Below are 16,548 nucleotides of genomic sequence, written 5' to 3'. Positions count from 1 at the left end.
GACCAATATACACATGGAAAAATGTTCAACACACCATTCATCAATGGGGAAATACAAATTAAAACCATAATGACATACTACTACATACTTAGGAAAATAGCCACAAGTTAAAACTGACGATAGCTGACCATAGAATATGGAGCAACTGGAACTCTCATACATTACTGTGTAAAATGGTAAAACCACTCTGAAAAATGCCAATTCTATAAGTTATGCATATATCAACCATATGACCCAACAATCCACTCCTAGACAGTTATCCAAGAGAAATTAAAACATGCACCCACAAAAAGAGGTATACATGGATGTTTATACCAGGTTTATTTGAAATAGTCCAAAACTGCAAATAACCCAAATATCTACATCCATGTATTTTTTTTTTTTTTGAGACAGAGTCTTACTCTGTTGCCCAGGCTGGAGTGCAGTGGCAGAATTTTGGCTCCCTGCAACCTCTGCCTCCTGGGTTCAAGTGATTCTCCTGCCTCAGCCTCCTGAGTAGCTGGGATTAGAGGCATGCACCACCACCACCACCACACCCAACTGATTCTTGCATTTTTAGTAGAGACAGGTTTTCACCATGTTGGCCAGACTGGTCTCGAACTCCTGACCTCAGGTGATCTGCCCGCCTCAGCCTCCCAAAGTGCTGAGAGCCACCATGCCTGTCCAAAATAATCCAAATATCTATCAAGTGGGGAATGGATAAACAATTTGTGGTATAGATGTACGAAGGAATACTCAGCCATAAAAAGGAATCAGCTATTGCTATATTCAATGACATGGATGAATCTCAAAAGCTTTATGCTGAGTGGAATAATCCAAGCATAAGAGGCTACGTACTGCATGATTTCTTGATATAAACTTCTAGAACAGGTAAAACTAACATATAGTGACTGAAAGTGGAGAAGTGGAGTAGCCGTGGGCTGGTGGGAGAGGGTTGATTGCAAAGAGGAACAAGGGATCCTTTCGGATGGTAGAAATGTTCCATGTAGTTATTGGAATCACCACAAATGTGTTATACAGGTGTATAATTTGTTAAAACCCAAACTGTGCACTTTAAAATGCATGTATTGGCCAAGGTGGTGGTGCACACCCATAATTCTAGCACTTTGGGAGGCTGAGGTGGGTGGACCACCTGAGGTCAGGAGTTTGAGACCTACTTGGCCAACATGGTGAAACCATGTCTTCACTAAAAATACAAAAATTGGCTGGGCGTGGTGGTGTACACTTGTCATCCCAGCTACTTGAGAGGCTGAGGTAGGAGAATCGCTTGAACTGGGAGGCGGAGGCTGCAGTGAGCCGAGATTGCACCACTGCATTCCAGCCTGGGCAACATAGTGAGACTCCATCTCAAAAAAAAAAAAAAAAAAAAGAAAAGAAAAAACATGCATTTCATTGTATATAACAACGATTTGGGGGGAAAATAAAGATTATGTTTTGTTTCTCTAATGGAATTATAGTAATGACACTTCCACCACCTGGGATGGTGTTTAGAACCCCAGCAACCACTGAGAGCGAGCCTGGACTGAGCACTTAGCACGCATGTGCCAGGCACCCCATCCAGTCCTTTCATTCATTGTTTCAATTAAGCCTCAAGCTCGCCTCTCAGACTGGTATTCTCCTAACCCAAAGCTCAGCAAGGTTAAGACATTTGTCCAAAGTCACACAGTTAGCAACAGGCAAAGCTGGGGTTCACTATCTTGTGCTTTCATAAACTTCTCTGTACTGTCCCTAGAGAGGAAAGAAATTCAACCAGTGCAGAGGTCACACACTGAAGAAACATCACCAAAGTTAACTATGATATAAAAAGTTGCATCCATAGAAACTATTTCTAGTTACGAAGCCATTGGGATGACTTAAAGACTGGACTGGGGGCTGGGCACGGTGGCTCACACCTATAAGCCCAGCACTTTGGAAGGCCGAGGTGTGTGGATCACTTGAGCAACCAACATGGCGACCAACATGGTCTCTACTAAAAATACAAAACTTAACCAGGCATGGTGGCACATGCCTGTAATCTCAGCTACTCGGGAAGCTGAGGCGGGAGAATCCCTTGAACTTGGGAGGTGGAGGTTGCAATGAGCCAAGATCGCGCCATTGCACTCCAGCCTGGGTGACAGAGCAAGACTCCGTCTGTAAATAAATAAATAGACTGGATTGGGTAACTGGGCCTGTCTTGTGCGCAGCTCATCACATAATGCAGTGCATTTTCATTTATACAACATCACAGAAGTTAACATTTGTGGAATTCCTAGGCATTCAAAGCCAAAATAAAAACTCTTTGGCAATCCTGGACTTCCAGAGCCAGGACCAGCCCTGTTAGCGTTAGGGAACCTTAGCACCTCCAGGTGCTACTGACCTTGGAGATGAGTGACTTGATGAGGGACAACACAGAGAGTGTCCTAGAGCCAGGACTAGCTCAGCCCCTGACCTCTGGTCTGCCTCCTGTCCCACTGCCATCATGCTGTTCTGTGAGCCAAACTGACAGCCTAGCAGGGGTCAGTGCATCCCGTCTCACTACTGAGGACGGAAAAGAATGTGTGGCCTTGCCCATCTCACTACAGCCAAGAGGGTCTAAAAGAGTCAATTAAGCAGGGAAGGGAGGCTTCCCTCCACCCTCTCCCTCTGTAGCCTCTCTGCAGCCACTGCTGCCCTGGAGGAATCATACTGTCTCAGCACTGGAGGCTGTTCCCTATAGGTTGAAGGGCCCAGACTGGAAGCAGGACAAGGTTTCCATTCATCCTCCCCCACCAATTCGCTGTGTGACATTGGGTTACTCACTGAACCCTTCTGACCTTCAGATTCCTTGTGGGAACTACTTACACCCATCCTACATGGCTCTGGAGGAAGGGCTCTGAGGATCAGATGAGAGAGGTGGCTGTATAAGAAAGTGATTTGGGCTGGTCATGGTAGCTCATGCCTGTAATCCCAGCACTTTGGGAGGCCCACGCAAGTGGATCACCTGAGGCCAGGAGTTTGAGACCAGCCTGGCCAACATGGTGAAACCCCGTCTCTGCTAAAAATACAAAAATTAGCAGGGTGTGGTTGGGGGCACCAGTAATCCCAGCTCTCAGATGGCTGAGGCAGGAGAACTGCTTGAGCCCAGGAGGTGGTAGTTGCAGTGAGCCAAGATCATGACACTGCACTCCAGCCTGGGTGACATACCGAGACTCCGTCTCAAATAAAGAAAAAAAGTGATTTGTAAACTGCAATGCTAGTTATGTTTTTTTTGGTTTTGTTTTGTTTTGTTTTCTATCACCATTAACAGAATTAGGCTCTAGGCTCACTCAAAAGCAGCAGAACCAATAGCTGGCTCACTGTGGTTTGGGGTTGGGGGGTTGCCTCACCTGAAAAATTAGGATAATGATACATACTGCTTGAAGCAGTGAGTTTTGGACCAGAGATCCTTCTGGGGTCACTTCCAACTTTGAAGTCTATGATTCTATGATTTCAAAGAGCCCAAGAAGATCGGCCTCACTTGCCTTCCTGATGTTTGCATATTCTCTTATCAGGATGCCAAGGCACTTCGTGTTATAACCAAATGCAAATGACTGCAGAGGAAGAAGCACTTTGCCTCACTTTCCCACTACAGTGTAGATGACTGATACCAGATTCCTCCCAGAGAGCAAATGCAGATGGGAAGCTGGGAAACCTGGTCTGAGTCACAAGAGGGTTTCTTCACTGAGCGCTCAGGCTGAATCCTGTCTGTTCCCTGAGACCAAACACTTAACATCACGAGGCCCCAGTTTTAGCTGATTCTCTGAGCATCTGTCCTGCTTCCAAGATTGGGGTGGTAGCAGCTTTTGTGTCCTTTGTCAGCTCTTTCCAGCTGGGCTCCTGACCTGGAAGAGGTGGCTCCAATACTCACTCCTCCCAGCTCTAACCCAGGCCTATTTGACCATCTCACCTGTCATTTTCAAGGCTGCTCCATGTTCAGTTACCTCAAATTCTAACCCCATGCACTGCTGAGAACATCTTTCCCTTCCAATACAGCAGCTAGGGTGGTCCTCCTGGAACCCCTCTCCTCTCATCCCACCTGACTCTTGCCCCATTTCCAACCATAAAAACCAAGTAAACAAATGAATTGTGGAAATGAGCCAATGTGTAAGAGAATATAGGTACCATTTTTCCCATCCCTTTCCATTCCAGCTCAGAAAACTGTTATGGCTGGGATATCAAGATTCTATACCTGGTGTCCTTAATGAAAACTAACTATCCAGGCCCGGTGGCTCATACCTGTAATCCCAGCACATTGGGAGGCTGAGTTGGGTAGATTGAGGTCAGGAGTTCGAGACCAGCCTGGCCAACATGGTGAAACCCTGTCTCTACTAAAAATACAAAAAATTAGTTGGGCATGGTGGCATGCACCTATAGTCCCAGCTACTCAGGAGGCTGAGGCAGAAGAATCGTTTGAACCCAGGAGACGGAGGTTGCAGTGAACCGAGATCGCATCACTGCACTCCAGCCTGGGTGACAGAGGGAGATTCTGTCTAAAAAATAAAATAAAATAAAATAAAAGTCACTAACATTAGTTGAGCACTTACTGCGTGCTAAACACTGCCCTAAGGGTTTTACACATACTAGCTCAATCCTCTTATAAAATAGGCAGTATAATCTTCATTTTACAGATTGAGAGACTGACAGACAGAGAAGTTAAGTGACTTGGCCAAGAGGACACACCTAGCAAGTGGCAAGACTGACCCCAGAGTCTATGCCCTAGTGATGACATCCTGCCTGCCAAGGCGACAACCATTCCTTCAAGCCTGAAATATTTGGGCAACAAACATGTTGTGTACTGCTCTTGGGATGGATCGCAAAAGGATCAGTCATGTCAAGTTCAGCCTCTTCTTTGTACAAAAGGAGAAAGTGAGGCCCAAAGACTAAGTGGTCTTCCCATGTCATTACCAAGCTGCACCCAGAGCTAGGGTCTGGGTGATACCCTCCTCCACAGCCCAGACATGTTTTCACCAGGGGTCATGACCTGGAAATTAGCCCACAGCCCTTACTCCAACCTGTGCAGAACTTCTCAGACCTTTACACACCTCTCCCTAGCTACTTCTTCAAAGCAGCCTCTAGCAGGTCACTTGCTTGGTGTTTTCTTGCCTTTGCTGTATATACCCAGACTGCAAGCCTCCTATTGATTCGGCGCGAAAATTTTAAAAGGAGGTAAGGCTTAAAGTAACAGGCTGTACATATTGGAGTTGGCTTTGGGTGGAGGGTGGGAAGGTGCCTTCTTACCCATGATACCCGCCCCCATCCCTCACCAAATCCCTGCAATTCAGGGTCAGAGAAGAAGGGACTTGGAACTAATTGCCCTATAACTTTTGATCCAAACATTCCCCTGGTAGTTCCTGTCCCTCTCTCTCCCCAGTGTCACCTACCCCACTGTCTCCCCAAGTGTCACCCCCCACTGTGATCCTCCTTTTCCAACCATGTACACACACACACACACACACACACACAAACACACGGCCCTCTCACTCTTTCCGGTGTTCTGAGAAATCACCCCATGCCAGGTCTGAGACGTGGTCGGGTTTCCCCAGCGCACGGTTCCTTCCTGCGTCTCCAGCTGGTGCTTTCACGGTCCCAGGCTTCCCCCGTTCCCCCTGCACGCGCACGATCCTCTGCCCCGAGACCGGGAATAGCCCGCCCCACCCATCCACCCAGCCCTCTCGGTCTCCGCTCCGCAGGGCGAAGGCGGAGGGTGGGAAAGGAGTCCGAGGCAAGGACGGCTCGACGGAGGCCAGGATGGCGGCAGACGGGGCACCCGCGTGAGGATCCCGAGAGGGCATCAGAGAGCTGGACTGACGCCTGAACGGGCGGGGCCAAGACAGAAGGGGCCAGGGTCCGAGGCGTGCGCAGAGTCCAAGACCCGGCGGGATGAGAAGAGCGGCGGCGGAGGGGACCAGAGACTCGGACACTGAGCAGGGCGATGGATTCGGAGTCGGGGAAGCAGGAGACCGAGCTCAGGGCGCGAACTCCGACTGCGAAGTGGGCTGGGTCGCGCCAGGCTAGGGTCTGAGTTCGAGACCTCGGCGGGGCCAAGAACAGCGGGAGGGAAAATTTGGCCCAGCTGTAGTGGAGGAGGGAGAGGCGGGAGGGCCGGGGAGCGGGCGGGGGGCGCGGCGGGCACTGACCCGAAGTAGGAGGCGGCGGCGGCGGGCAGCGCCAGCAGGCAGAGCCCGGCCAGGGCCAGCGCGGGCGGGGGGCGCATGGTGCCGGCAGCGCGGCGCCCTCTAGCATCTCCTCGCGCCGCTCAAGCTCGCAGCGCCGCCACCAGCCGCCCGCGGGACTTTAAACCCAGGTGGGGCGGGGCAGGCGGCACTGGGGGAGGGAGGAGATTGGGAGATGCCCCAACCCCGGGCGGCGAGCCCCCCGCCCCATTGGCCCCGCCGCCCTCGCTCCGCCCCCTCGCGGGTGGGGCCACCGCCCCGAGCCCGCCCCCTCCCCGCCCCCATTGCCCCGCCCTCCGGCCCCAGGTGAGCGCTCACCTGGCGCCGCGCCCGCCCGAGGTCGCGGCGGCGGAACGTGAAGCCCCCCGGGCCTGGAGAGGCGGGGAGAAGGATACGAGGTGGGGACGGAGGAGATTCTGCCTCTCCGGGGTGGGGCGGAGGCAACCGCAATGGCTTCTCCGAGGTAGAGAAGGTGGACGGGGAGGAGGAGGGACGCATCTGGAGTCAGTGGAAAACCCGGGTCATTGTCCGCCCTCCTGCCCAGCGAGTGCGGGTCTCTTCGCCGCAGCCCCCAGACTCAGGGCAGGGCCGGGTCCTGAAGCAGAACCGCTCTCTGGAAGCGGGGGAAATGCATGTCCAATGGCTCGGGGGACCCTGTTGCCAGGCAGAGTATTGGTTAGAGGGGAGAGAGGAAAGGGCGCCCTGTGTTTAAACGGGAGAGTGACTGTCACTGGCGAGGTGCACAGCGTGGGCCTCCGTGGGATTTTGACAAAATGCTGCTGATGTTCCCCAGCGCAGAAATCCAGAGTGGACAGTGGGGCAGACAGAGGCCTGCGGGAGGAGGGACCCACTTTCCAAGATGTGTAGATGCCAGAATCTCTGGTAGATAGGGTGGGACCTTCAAGTGTTGGGCCCCAAAGTTCTGTTTTGCTTATTTTTTTAAGTTTAACCCCAATTTCTGCAGCGAAGGTGCAGAGATCAAAGCAGTGGGTGGTACCTGTCTAGAAAGCAGACATACAACCAATGACCCAAGTGAGAGTTAAAATGTTTTTGAGTCTCGAACACTGGGTCAAATCAAGCAAAACAAAATATAGCTTGCAATGAATGTCAAGATCTGCATGTAAAGTTTCCAAAAAATTAGCCATGCATATGGAACATCAAGTGACAGCGACCTTGGCTTTTCAGTGGACGCCAGCATGGTAGGGGGCTGGGAGAGGTGTTGGGAAGATGGTGGCTACTGTGTTAGGTGGCATTAACAGAGGAAGCGCCCCCTCACCGCCCCTTTGAGCTTCTTTGAGCTCAGTTTCTCTGTCAAATGAGCACAGTGATTAGATGATCTGATGATTCCTAACAGCTCTGCCAGCCCTATCAAATTCCATGGTTCTATTTATTGAGGCCACATGGCCCAGTGTAATGTGCAGAGACCTGGAGTCAAATCATGTAAGTTATGAGCCCCATATGAAATATGGATGATGAGAAATATCTAACAGGATTTTTTGTGCAGGTAAGATGTTAAATGCCAGCCAGGCACCGTGGCTCACGCCTGTAATCCCAGCATTTTGGGAGGCCAAGGTGAGAGGATCACCTGAGGTCAGGAATTCAAGAACAGCCTGACCAACATGGTGAAACCCTGTCTCTACTGAAAATACAAAGACATTAGCCAGGTGTGGTGGTGCATACCTGTAATCCTAGCTACTCAGGAGGCTGAGGCAAGAGAATCACTTGAACCCGGGAGGAGGAGGTTGCAGTGAGCCGAAATCATGCCATTGCACTCAGGCCTGGGCAATAGAATGAGACTCCATCTTAAATAAATAAATAAATGAAAAGATGTTAAACGCCTTGAAGGTGCCGGCACCTAATATCAGTGATTGTTATACCTGCAGGCAGGACCGGAGTGTGATGCTGTTTACAACTGGTTCTCGAGGAAGGTTGACGGTGGTCTGATTTGTATCATTTGTTGATCTCTGTGACTTAAATATTCTCATCATGGCTGACTTCATGTCACCAATTTGGCATCATTTCTGATCACTGGAGTTAGGAAGAGATGTGCACGCTAGCTGGACCCAACTCCAGCATATCACTGGTAAGACTCTGAACCATGGGCCAGGTACGGTGGCTCAAGCCTGTAATCTCAGCACTTTGGGAGGCCGAGGCGGGTGGATGACAAAGTCAGGAGATCGAGACCATCCTGGCTAACATGGTGAAACCCCGTCTCTACTAAAAATACAAAAAAAATTAGCCAGGCGTGGTGGTGGGCACCTGTAGTCCCAGCTGCTCCGGAGGCTGAGGCAGGAGAATGGCGTGAACCTGGGAGGAAGAGCTTGCAGTGAGCCAAGATCGTGCCACTGCACTCCAGGCTGGGCCACAAAGCAAGACTCTGTCTCAAAAAAACAAACAAAGAAACAAACAAACAAACAAACAAAAGACTTTGAACTATGATCACAGAAGCTAGCGCATGAGGAGCCTGAGCTGGACCAGTCTGAGTCAGAGAGAAGGAACAGCCATGGACTGGGATGGCAGATAGACCCCACCAGGCCCCAGCCACACCCCCTAGGCAGGTGAGGATGGAGTGGGTTCGACTCAGGCTGCCCAGCTGCTCTTCCTGTTCTCATGCCCCTAAGCACACACAAGCATGATTGTACACAGAGAAGGCAGGGTACATTCTCGCAAAGTGACACCTTTGCACAATTTCATGAAAGTTACATGTTGATGTCTGATGGGTAAGCCTATGAATCAAAGAGACTGGAAGAAGCACCCAAGACTCAATGGAGACATCAGTGGTTGGAGAGTGAGGAACACGAGGAAAATATTTAGATGGATGCTCTTGAGTCCTTGCCAGCCAATGGCATGGCCCCATCCTTGGGCTCCCTCCTCCTGATGTTAGAACTGTACAAGGTTTCTGTCTGCTGGGGTGTCCACCCAGCTTGCCCACGGAGGCTTCAGAGTTCCGCTTCTGCCTTTTTGGGCAACAAGGCTGCGCAGAACTGCCCAGATAATAGCTCCTTCTTGCTAATAATAATTCCACAGCAGCTCCTGTGTACCAAGGGGTGTGTGTGTGTGTGTGTGTGTACGTGTGTACACACATGCACATGTGCCCAGCCTGGCTTTCGATCTCACTAAAGCCTCAAGCCCTCTGGGAGGCTGGGACAGTCATAACCCCATCGCACAGATTAAAAAAAACAGAGGCTGGGAGAGCTTACATAGCAGGTGTAGGTGGGTCAGCTGTAGTGGAGGTAGGAATTGAGCCCAGCCCTAGCCCAGAGGTACTGTCAGTACTGACTGTGGCTTATGATTGGCCATGGCTGGCTCAGAACTGCCCAGACACAGCCTGACTCACAGACACCTTTGCATTACACATCCTTACAAAGCATCGAGTACCTCCTAAGTGTCCATCCCCAAGGGGCTCATAGCCTGGAGGGGGAGATGGCAGTGAAAACAGATCATCCTTGCAATTGTGATATTATAGGATCCCTGAGGAAAGACATGAAGAGCAGCCCTTGGGACCTACAGCCTGTGCCATAAATGATTTGTTGCTCTGCCACCTTCCCTCTGCCTTGTGGGTTCCTGAAGGGCCAGCCTGAGTTTTACTTCTCTCTGTGTCTCCAGAGCCTGGCACAAGTCCCAGCACATAGTAGGTACTCAGTAAACAAGTGTTGTTTTCAGCTTATAACCCTGGTTTGTGGCCTTTTTATGGCTGTAAAGATGTATCATACAAGCACATGTGTGCTCATGGAAACACTCCTTCCCGGGCTCGGACACAGGCTCCATGGGGCACACACACTACAGCCCAAGCCCAGGCGTTTGGTGACACACAGACCCCCATCGCTCCCCTATGGATATCTACATTCCTGGGCAGCCCCACAGCTGGTCCTGGGTCCACACGTTCACACAGGTATGCAAGAGAAGCATTCTTAGATATCCACATGCAGCTACCTGTCTCCATTAACCAGCCCAAGGCAGCCAGCACTCAGGACTGGAGCCCTCTCCTCCTCTTGTGCACACATGCACGTGCACACACACACACACACACTTTGGAAATCACAAACATGATGAGGCTGAAAGCTTTGCTACGGCCACACCAAATCTAGCTCCAGGATGTCTGCAGACCTCTCCTTCCTCTTCCTGGCACCTGCTCTCAGGCCAGCCCACCCTGCCTGAAGCAAACCCTCAGGAACCATCTGTCTTTGGTTGGCTCCAGATCTCCTGTGCCTCCTAAGTGGAAATGCGGTTTTCCAGGCTGGCTCTCTCCTCTAATCCCCTCAAACTGCACTGGAAATGAACTCTGGAACCAACAGGAAGTGGAACAGATGATGCCCCAGCAGCTCTGAGGGAAGGTGCCCATGATAACCGGAGACACAGCTGCCCAGGAGGGCTGGTCCTGGGGAGCCTGGACAGGACTGGTGTGGGTGTGGACTCACCTGTCCCTCTCCCTGTCCTTCACCATCCTCCCTGTGACCTGGCCTTCTTGCCATAGCCTTATGATGACTGGCTCTGTCCTGACCACTCCCATCAGTCCTAACCCCACATATTTGAACTGTATTGGCAATGCCCTTGCAACATTCCACTAGCATTGACTCTGGAGCAGTGCGAGGTAATGTGTGGGTCGTGATTCTCCCCATCATACAGATGAGGACACTAAAGTCCAGAAAGATGAATGACTTCCTCAAGGTCATAGAACTCACTGGCTCTCGGGGATGGGAGACTTGATTTTTCTGGAACACCAGACTGAAATAGGACTGAAGCTGAGTGGGGAAAGTGGGCTTCAGAATCCCTTCCAGGGAACTCACAGCCATGCCTGAACATGACAGAAAACGGGGCAGAGAAGGACACCAAAATGTTAACAGTGGCTGCCTTGGAGGTTGGGAGTGTGGGTAAGAAGCAGTTTTATCCTCCTTGCGTTTTCCTAGTTTTCTATGACAAGCATGTTTGACATAATGAAAAAAATTACTGAAAGTCGGGAGGAGACAAATACATAACAATGAATCTCTAATGGTGGAACTTCAAGCATTTGCAGGAAAGGTATTTGGGAGGGGCAGGGCAGTATTTCCAGACTGGAGTCCTCTGTGACCTTCACTCATCTGTCCTTCTGCAGGAAGCGCCCCTGTCCTATCTTGGGGAGCTCACTCCAGAGCTGGCAGAGCTCACCACTCCCCATGGCACTTCCAGTTTGAGGCCTTCTCACTTCTGTTCCTCCCTCCCTCCTTCTTCCTCACAGAACACTTTAAATTGTCTTGTGGGGAGAGTGTGGGACTGACCTTCTCTTGCCACTTGCCTGTCCAAGGCCATTTTCCAGCTCTTGATCCAGCAGCATCTTTGAGTTCAGTCAAGGCAGGCTGAATGCAGAGAAGCAGCCCTTTGGTGTCCCCCCACCCAGCCATGCTTCTGTGGCCAAGGGCAGCTGGCTTCCCCCTGGAACCCCACCTTGACTGACCACTCCTGCCTCTGCCCACTCACCACGTTGGTTCTACAACCTTTATTGGCACAACTGTACTTTGTTCCAGTGCCTATGTTGATATACACTGTCCTTGAGTTTGGGAGATTAGGGTCCCTGCTATGTGTAGATTGCAGACACCTCAAGATCTGAGACCCTGTCCCCTGTTTCTTTTCTATCCCACACTTCCTCCCATAGTGGTACTGAGTTTCAGCTCACAGTAAAAAGATTGTTAAATAACTGAATTAATGAACGAATAACTGAAAGAATAAACATTGGACCCTGGAAGGTCTGACCTGACTTATCGATGGCTACAAACACTGCCCCAGATTTTATAATGTTCATGAGAGACAGGATGAGCCATCTGTACTGACATGGTTGAAACTAGCAGGAGTGCTTTGAGCAGTCCAGTTCTGTCTAGCAGTTATAGGTAAGTAAGTAGTGACCTGAAGGGGAAATCTCAATTTCAGATAACATGGTTGGGCGTGGTGGCTCATGCCTGTAATCCCAACACTTTGGGAGGCTAAAGTGGGTGGATCACCTGAGATCAGGATCACCTGAGATCACCCTGGCCAACATGGTGAAACCCCATCTCTACTAAAAATACAAAAATTAGCTGGGCATGGTGGCAGGCGCCTGTAATCCCAGCTACTCAGAAGACTGAAGCAGGAGAATCTCTTGAACTCAGGAGGTGGAATTTGCAGTGAGTGGACACCGCACCACTGCACTCCAGCCTGGGGGACAGAGCAAGACTTGATCTCAAAAAAAAAAAAAAAAAAAAAAAAAAAAAAGCCGGCACTGTGGCTCACGCCTGTAATCCCTGCACTTTGGGAGGCCGAGGTGGTTGGATCACGAGGTCAGGAGTTTGAAACCAGCCTGGCCAAGATGGTGAAACCCATCTCTACTAAAAATACAAAAATTAGCCAGGTGTGGTGGTGGGCACCTGTAGTCCCAGCTACTCAGGAGGCTAAGGCAGGAAAATCGTTTGAACCTGGGAGGCAGAGGTTGCAGTGAGCCGAGATCACACCACTGTACTCTAGCCAGGGTGACAGAGCAAGACTCTGTCTCAAAAAAAAAAAAAAAAAAAATTCAGATAACTCACTACATTGTCCCCATAAGTCGACTCATGTATGTCAGGTGACATATATGTCCAAGCTCTGCTTGGGCACTGGGCTCAGCATGAATATAATCCCCACCCCAGCCCTGGTTACCACTTTTAGGAGCATAGAACACAGTGAGCTGACCTGGAGACCAGGAGATGGCTGGGCAGGTGGCACGGAGCATCAGGCCATTCTTTCTTCAACCACTGTGAAGTCCCGTAAGGGCAAAGCACTAGCGAAAGACTCTACATTGGGGTATTTTACAACAGAAAAGGGTTCCACACAGGGCACAGCTATGGATACTGCTCAAAAGAAGGAGGAAGGAGGCCAGGGACTGTGGCTTACGCCTGTAATCTAAGCACTTTGGGAGGCCAAGGCAAGTGGATCACCTGAGGTCAGGAGTTCCAGACTAGACTGGTCAACATGGTGAAACCCCATCTCCACTAAAAATACAAAAAATTAGCCAGGTGTGGTAGTGCGTGCCTGTAGTCCTGGATACTCGGGAGGCTGAGACAGGAGAATCACTTGCATCTGGGAGGCACAGGTTGCAGTGAGCAGAGATCCCACCATTGCATTCTAGCCCTGGGGCAACAAGAGCAAAACTCCATCTCCAAAAAAAAAAAAGAAAAGAAGAAAGAAAGGAAGGAAGGGAAGGAGGGAGGCAAGAAAACAACTTTCTTAGGGAAAAGAAGTTAAAAAAAATAATGCCATAATTTACTATAAATAAAATCCTATAGATTTGGGTCTGCACAGAGGCATTCTCAACATTTTTTAGTTTGTTTTCATCTGGGTAAGTTCTTGCTCTCTAAAAAGAAGGATGAGAGGAAAGGGGTCCCATCTTGAAGTTCGTAGGTGCCTGGAGGAATGCAATTCCTTTGCAGTTAGTTTTAGGAGTCAGCCACCACCAGACCATTTCCTCCAGGTCATATTATCAGAACTGCAGGTACAAATAAGTTTGCAGGAAGTGCTCATTAACCATGTCCTGACTAGCAGACAATTGGACCACAGCATGTTTTCCTGAGCTCAGGGTAGGACTGCAGTGGCCCAGCCAGATGTTTTTCTTTAAACAAAAGAGAGACTCGAACCTTGGTTTATCTCTGGGAAGCAGTGAGCTGAGTGTTAACTTATTAAAAAAAAAAATGGCTAACTCCACCTCACTACATATTTTCCATTTTATATAAAGTACAAGGCTAGATACAGTGGCTCATGTTTATAATCCTAGCATTCTGGAAGACTGAGGCAGGAGGATTGCTTGAGGCCAGGAGTTCAAGACCAGCCTTGGCAACACAGTGAGACCCTGTTAACACAAAAAAGAAAAAAATGTTTGTCAGGCATTGTGGCACATGCCTGTAGTCCCAGCTACCCTGGAGGCCGAGATGGGAGAATTGCTTGAGCATGGGAAGTTGAGACTGCAGTCAGCCATGACGCCACCACTGCACTCTAGCCTGTGCAACAGAGCAAGAACCCTGTCTTAGAAAAAATGATGATAGAGTATGAATATATAATATTCAATGTAACATACTTTGAATAAGCATCTGGTGCTAAACCCTGGAGTAAGAGATAATGAAGTCAGTTCTTGTCCTTGAGGAGCACACAGTTTGTTGGGAAAGACACATAAACAAATACGGACAGCATTCTGACATTTCTATATAAGTGTGAACTAGTTATTGAGCACTTACATTGCATGAGGCATTGTTCTAAGTCCTATAAAACTGCTAACCCATTTAATCTTCACATTTTACAAATGAGGAAATGGGCACAGAGAAGTCAAGTAACTGGCCAGCTAGTAAGCTTAGAACCAGGATTAGAACCCAGGGAGCTGACACCAAAGACACATATTTAACCACTGTGTGGCAGTAAAGAGAAGAAAGTACCAAATAAAGCAGGAACTCAGGAAAGAGGACAATCAATTCATTGTTCCAGGGAAGAGGTAGCTAAGACAATAGCGACTGAGATGCAGCAATGTTTGAGCTAGATTTTGCAGAGTGATTTTTTTTTTCAGTCCTTCTTTCTTCACTTTAATGGATGGAATAGTCCCTCCTAATTAGCCACACAAATGTTTGAAAAGAAACCAAGTTCTCCCACTGGTTGTCATTATAATTATAAGGGTTCACCCTAGAAAGCATGCCTTTGCTATATTAAGGTCTACTTTTGGAGTGAGAGGAGGTTGAAAAAGTGTTGGGAACTTAAGGATAGAGAATGTTTTACCAGGTGCAGTGGCTCATGCCTGTAATCCCAGCACTTTGGGAGGCCTAGGCGGGCGCATCAAGAGGTCAGGAGATCGAGACCATCCTGGCTAACTAACATGGGGAAACCCTGTCTCTGCTAAAAATACAAAAAAATTAGCCGGGCGTGGTGGCGGGCGCCTGTAGTCCCAGCAACTCGGGAGGCTGAGGCGGGAGAATGGTGTGAACCGGGGAGGGGGAGCTTGCAGTGAGCCGAGATCATGCCACTGCACTCCAGCCTGGGTGACAGAGTGAGACTCCCTCTCCAAAAAAAAAAAAAAAAAGAATAGGGAACGTTTTTAAGCTAGCTAAGCCTTTCCAATCTGCTATTGATTCTGAAATATCATTTTTTCCCCTCCAGCTCCAATATTAATATCTACCCTAGTTTCTTCCTCTCTGATCTTGTCACCCAGAATGTGCCCATCTTCTTCCTCATGAGGGGCATTCAGTGTCTAATGTGGCCTGGTTGCAATACCACATGTCTCCAATAGGAGTCACTGGCAACAACAGGATCATTTACCTGAGGTTGCATGGAGAGAACTCTAGGTCCTAACTTAAAATCTTGTCTCTGGCTTCCTCTGCGACCTTGGTTTCCTCATCCATAAAATGGATACAAACTGTCTGTCTTCCTCACAGAACAGTGGTGAGAAATGTGAAGATGAATGTGGACATCTTCTGGTGCACTGTCTGATTTTCTAATAGCTTCTGTCCGGATGATTTAAAAAAACTAATAATTCCACAGCTACGTTTTGAGCATCGCTCACCATGCCAGGCCATCTGTAGGATCCAGGAATTATTTCTATATTTGCACAAAAGGAGTTTGAATAAAAGTTTAAAGCAGGGTACGGTGGCTCACGCCTGTAATCCCAGCACTTTGGGAGACTGAGACAGGAGGATTGCTTGAGCCCAGGAGTTCGAGACCAGCCTGGGGCACCATAGCAAGATCTCATCTCTACAAAAAAAATTAATAGCTGGGCATGGTGGTATGCACCTCTGGTCCCAGCTACTCGGAAGGCTGAGGCAGGAGGATGGTTTGAGCCCAGGAGTTTGAGGCTGCAGTGAGCCGTGATTGCGCCATTGCACTCCAGCCTGGGCGACAGAGGGAGACCCTGTCTGAAAAAAACAAACAAACAAATAAATATTTAAAGCAAACTGTAACCCTGAGGTGGTAGAGCCGCAGCCCCTGCCCTGGGAATGATATTGGGGCGTGCAACGGTGGCATATCTACCTCACCTGTGGCTGGAAGGCTCTCCTGACCAATAACTCATCTCTTCCTCACACAACCCATTTTGTGCCTGAAGAAACTGAGGCACAGAGAGGCGAAGTGACCTGCTCAAGGACCTAGATACCAGCAACTTTCCAAGCCTATAATCCCAGAACGTGGAGTGGGAAGGGGCGGTGTGAGAAGGCAAGTGGTGGGAGCGGACCGGGAGGGATGGAGGGGGAGGCCTCCCGGGTCCCCAGGCCAGCCCAGGCCGTGCCGATGGCGCCACCTAGGCCAGCCTTCTGCAGGAGCGCCCCCTGCCGGTCAGCGCTGCTCGCGGTGGCCGCGGACGTTGGAGGACGCTGGGCGCAGCAGGGGCTGTCCTCCCGCGGACCAGAGACCCCCCCACACACACACC

At 49.7% G+C, this 16,548-nt stretch overlaps 2 protein-coding genes across 11 annotated transcripts in view; one reads left to right on the top strand and one right to left on the bottom strand.

Moving 5' to 3' along the window:
• The window catches only part of WNT9B (Wnt family member 9B), a 34,984-nt gene extending 28,716 nt beyond the window's left edge, over positions 1 to 6,268 (bottom strand). Inside the window, exon 1 of one of the 2 annotated variants that reach the window (XM_023195064.2) lies at positions 6,135 to 6,268. In XM_023195064.2, coding sequence (XP_023050832.1) covers positions 6,135 to 6,211 — 77 coding nt within the window. In that variant the 5' untranslated portion in view covers positions 6,212 to 6,268. The remainder of the gene's footprint in view (positions 1 to 6,134) is intronic. The other variant, XM_023195065.3, reaches the window with a different exon arrangement.
• The window catches only part of LOC111525784 (leucine-rich repeat-containing protein 37A3-like), a 510,962-nt gene that overhangs the window by 353,076 nt on the left and 141,338 nt on the right, over positions 1 to 16,548 (top strand). The window lies entirely within an intron of this gene.

This window comes from Piliocolobus tephrosceles, chromosome 16, assembly GCF_002776525.5.
Source record: "Piliocolobus tephrosceles isolate RC106 chromosome 16, ASM277652v3, whole genome shotgun sequence".
Taxonomy (NCBI): domain Eukaryota; kingdom Metazoa; phylum Chordata; class Mammalia; order Primates; family Cercopithecidae; genus Piliocolobus; species Piliocolobus tephrosceles.
This window is presented reverse-complemented; position numbering and strand designations above follow the sequence as displayed.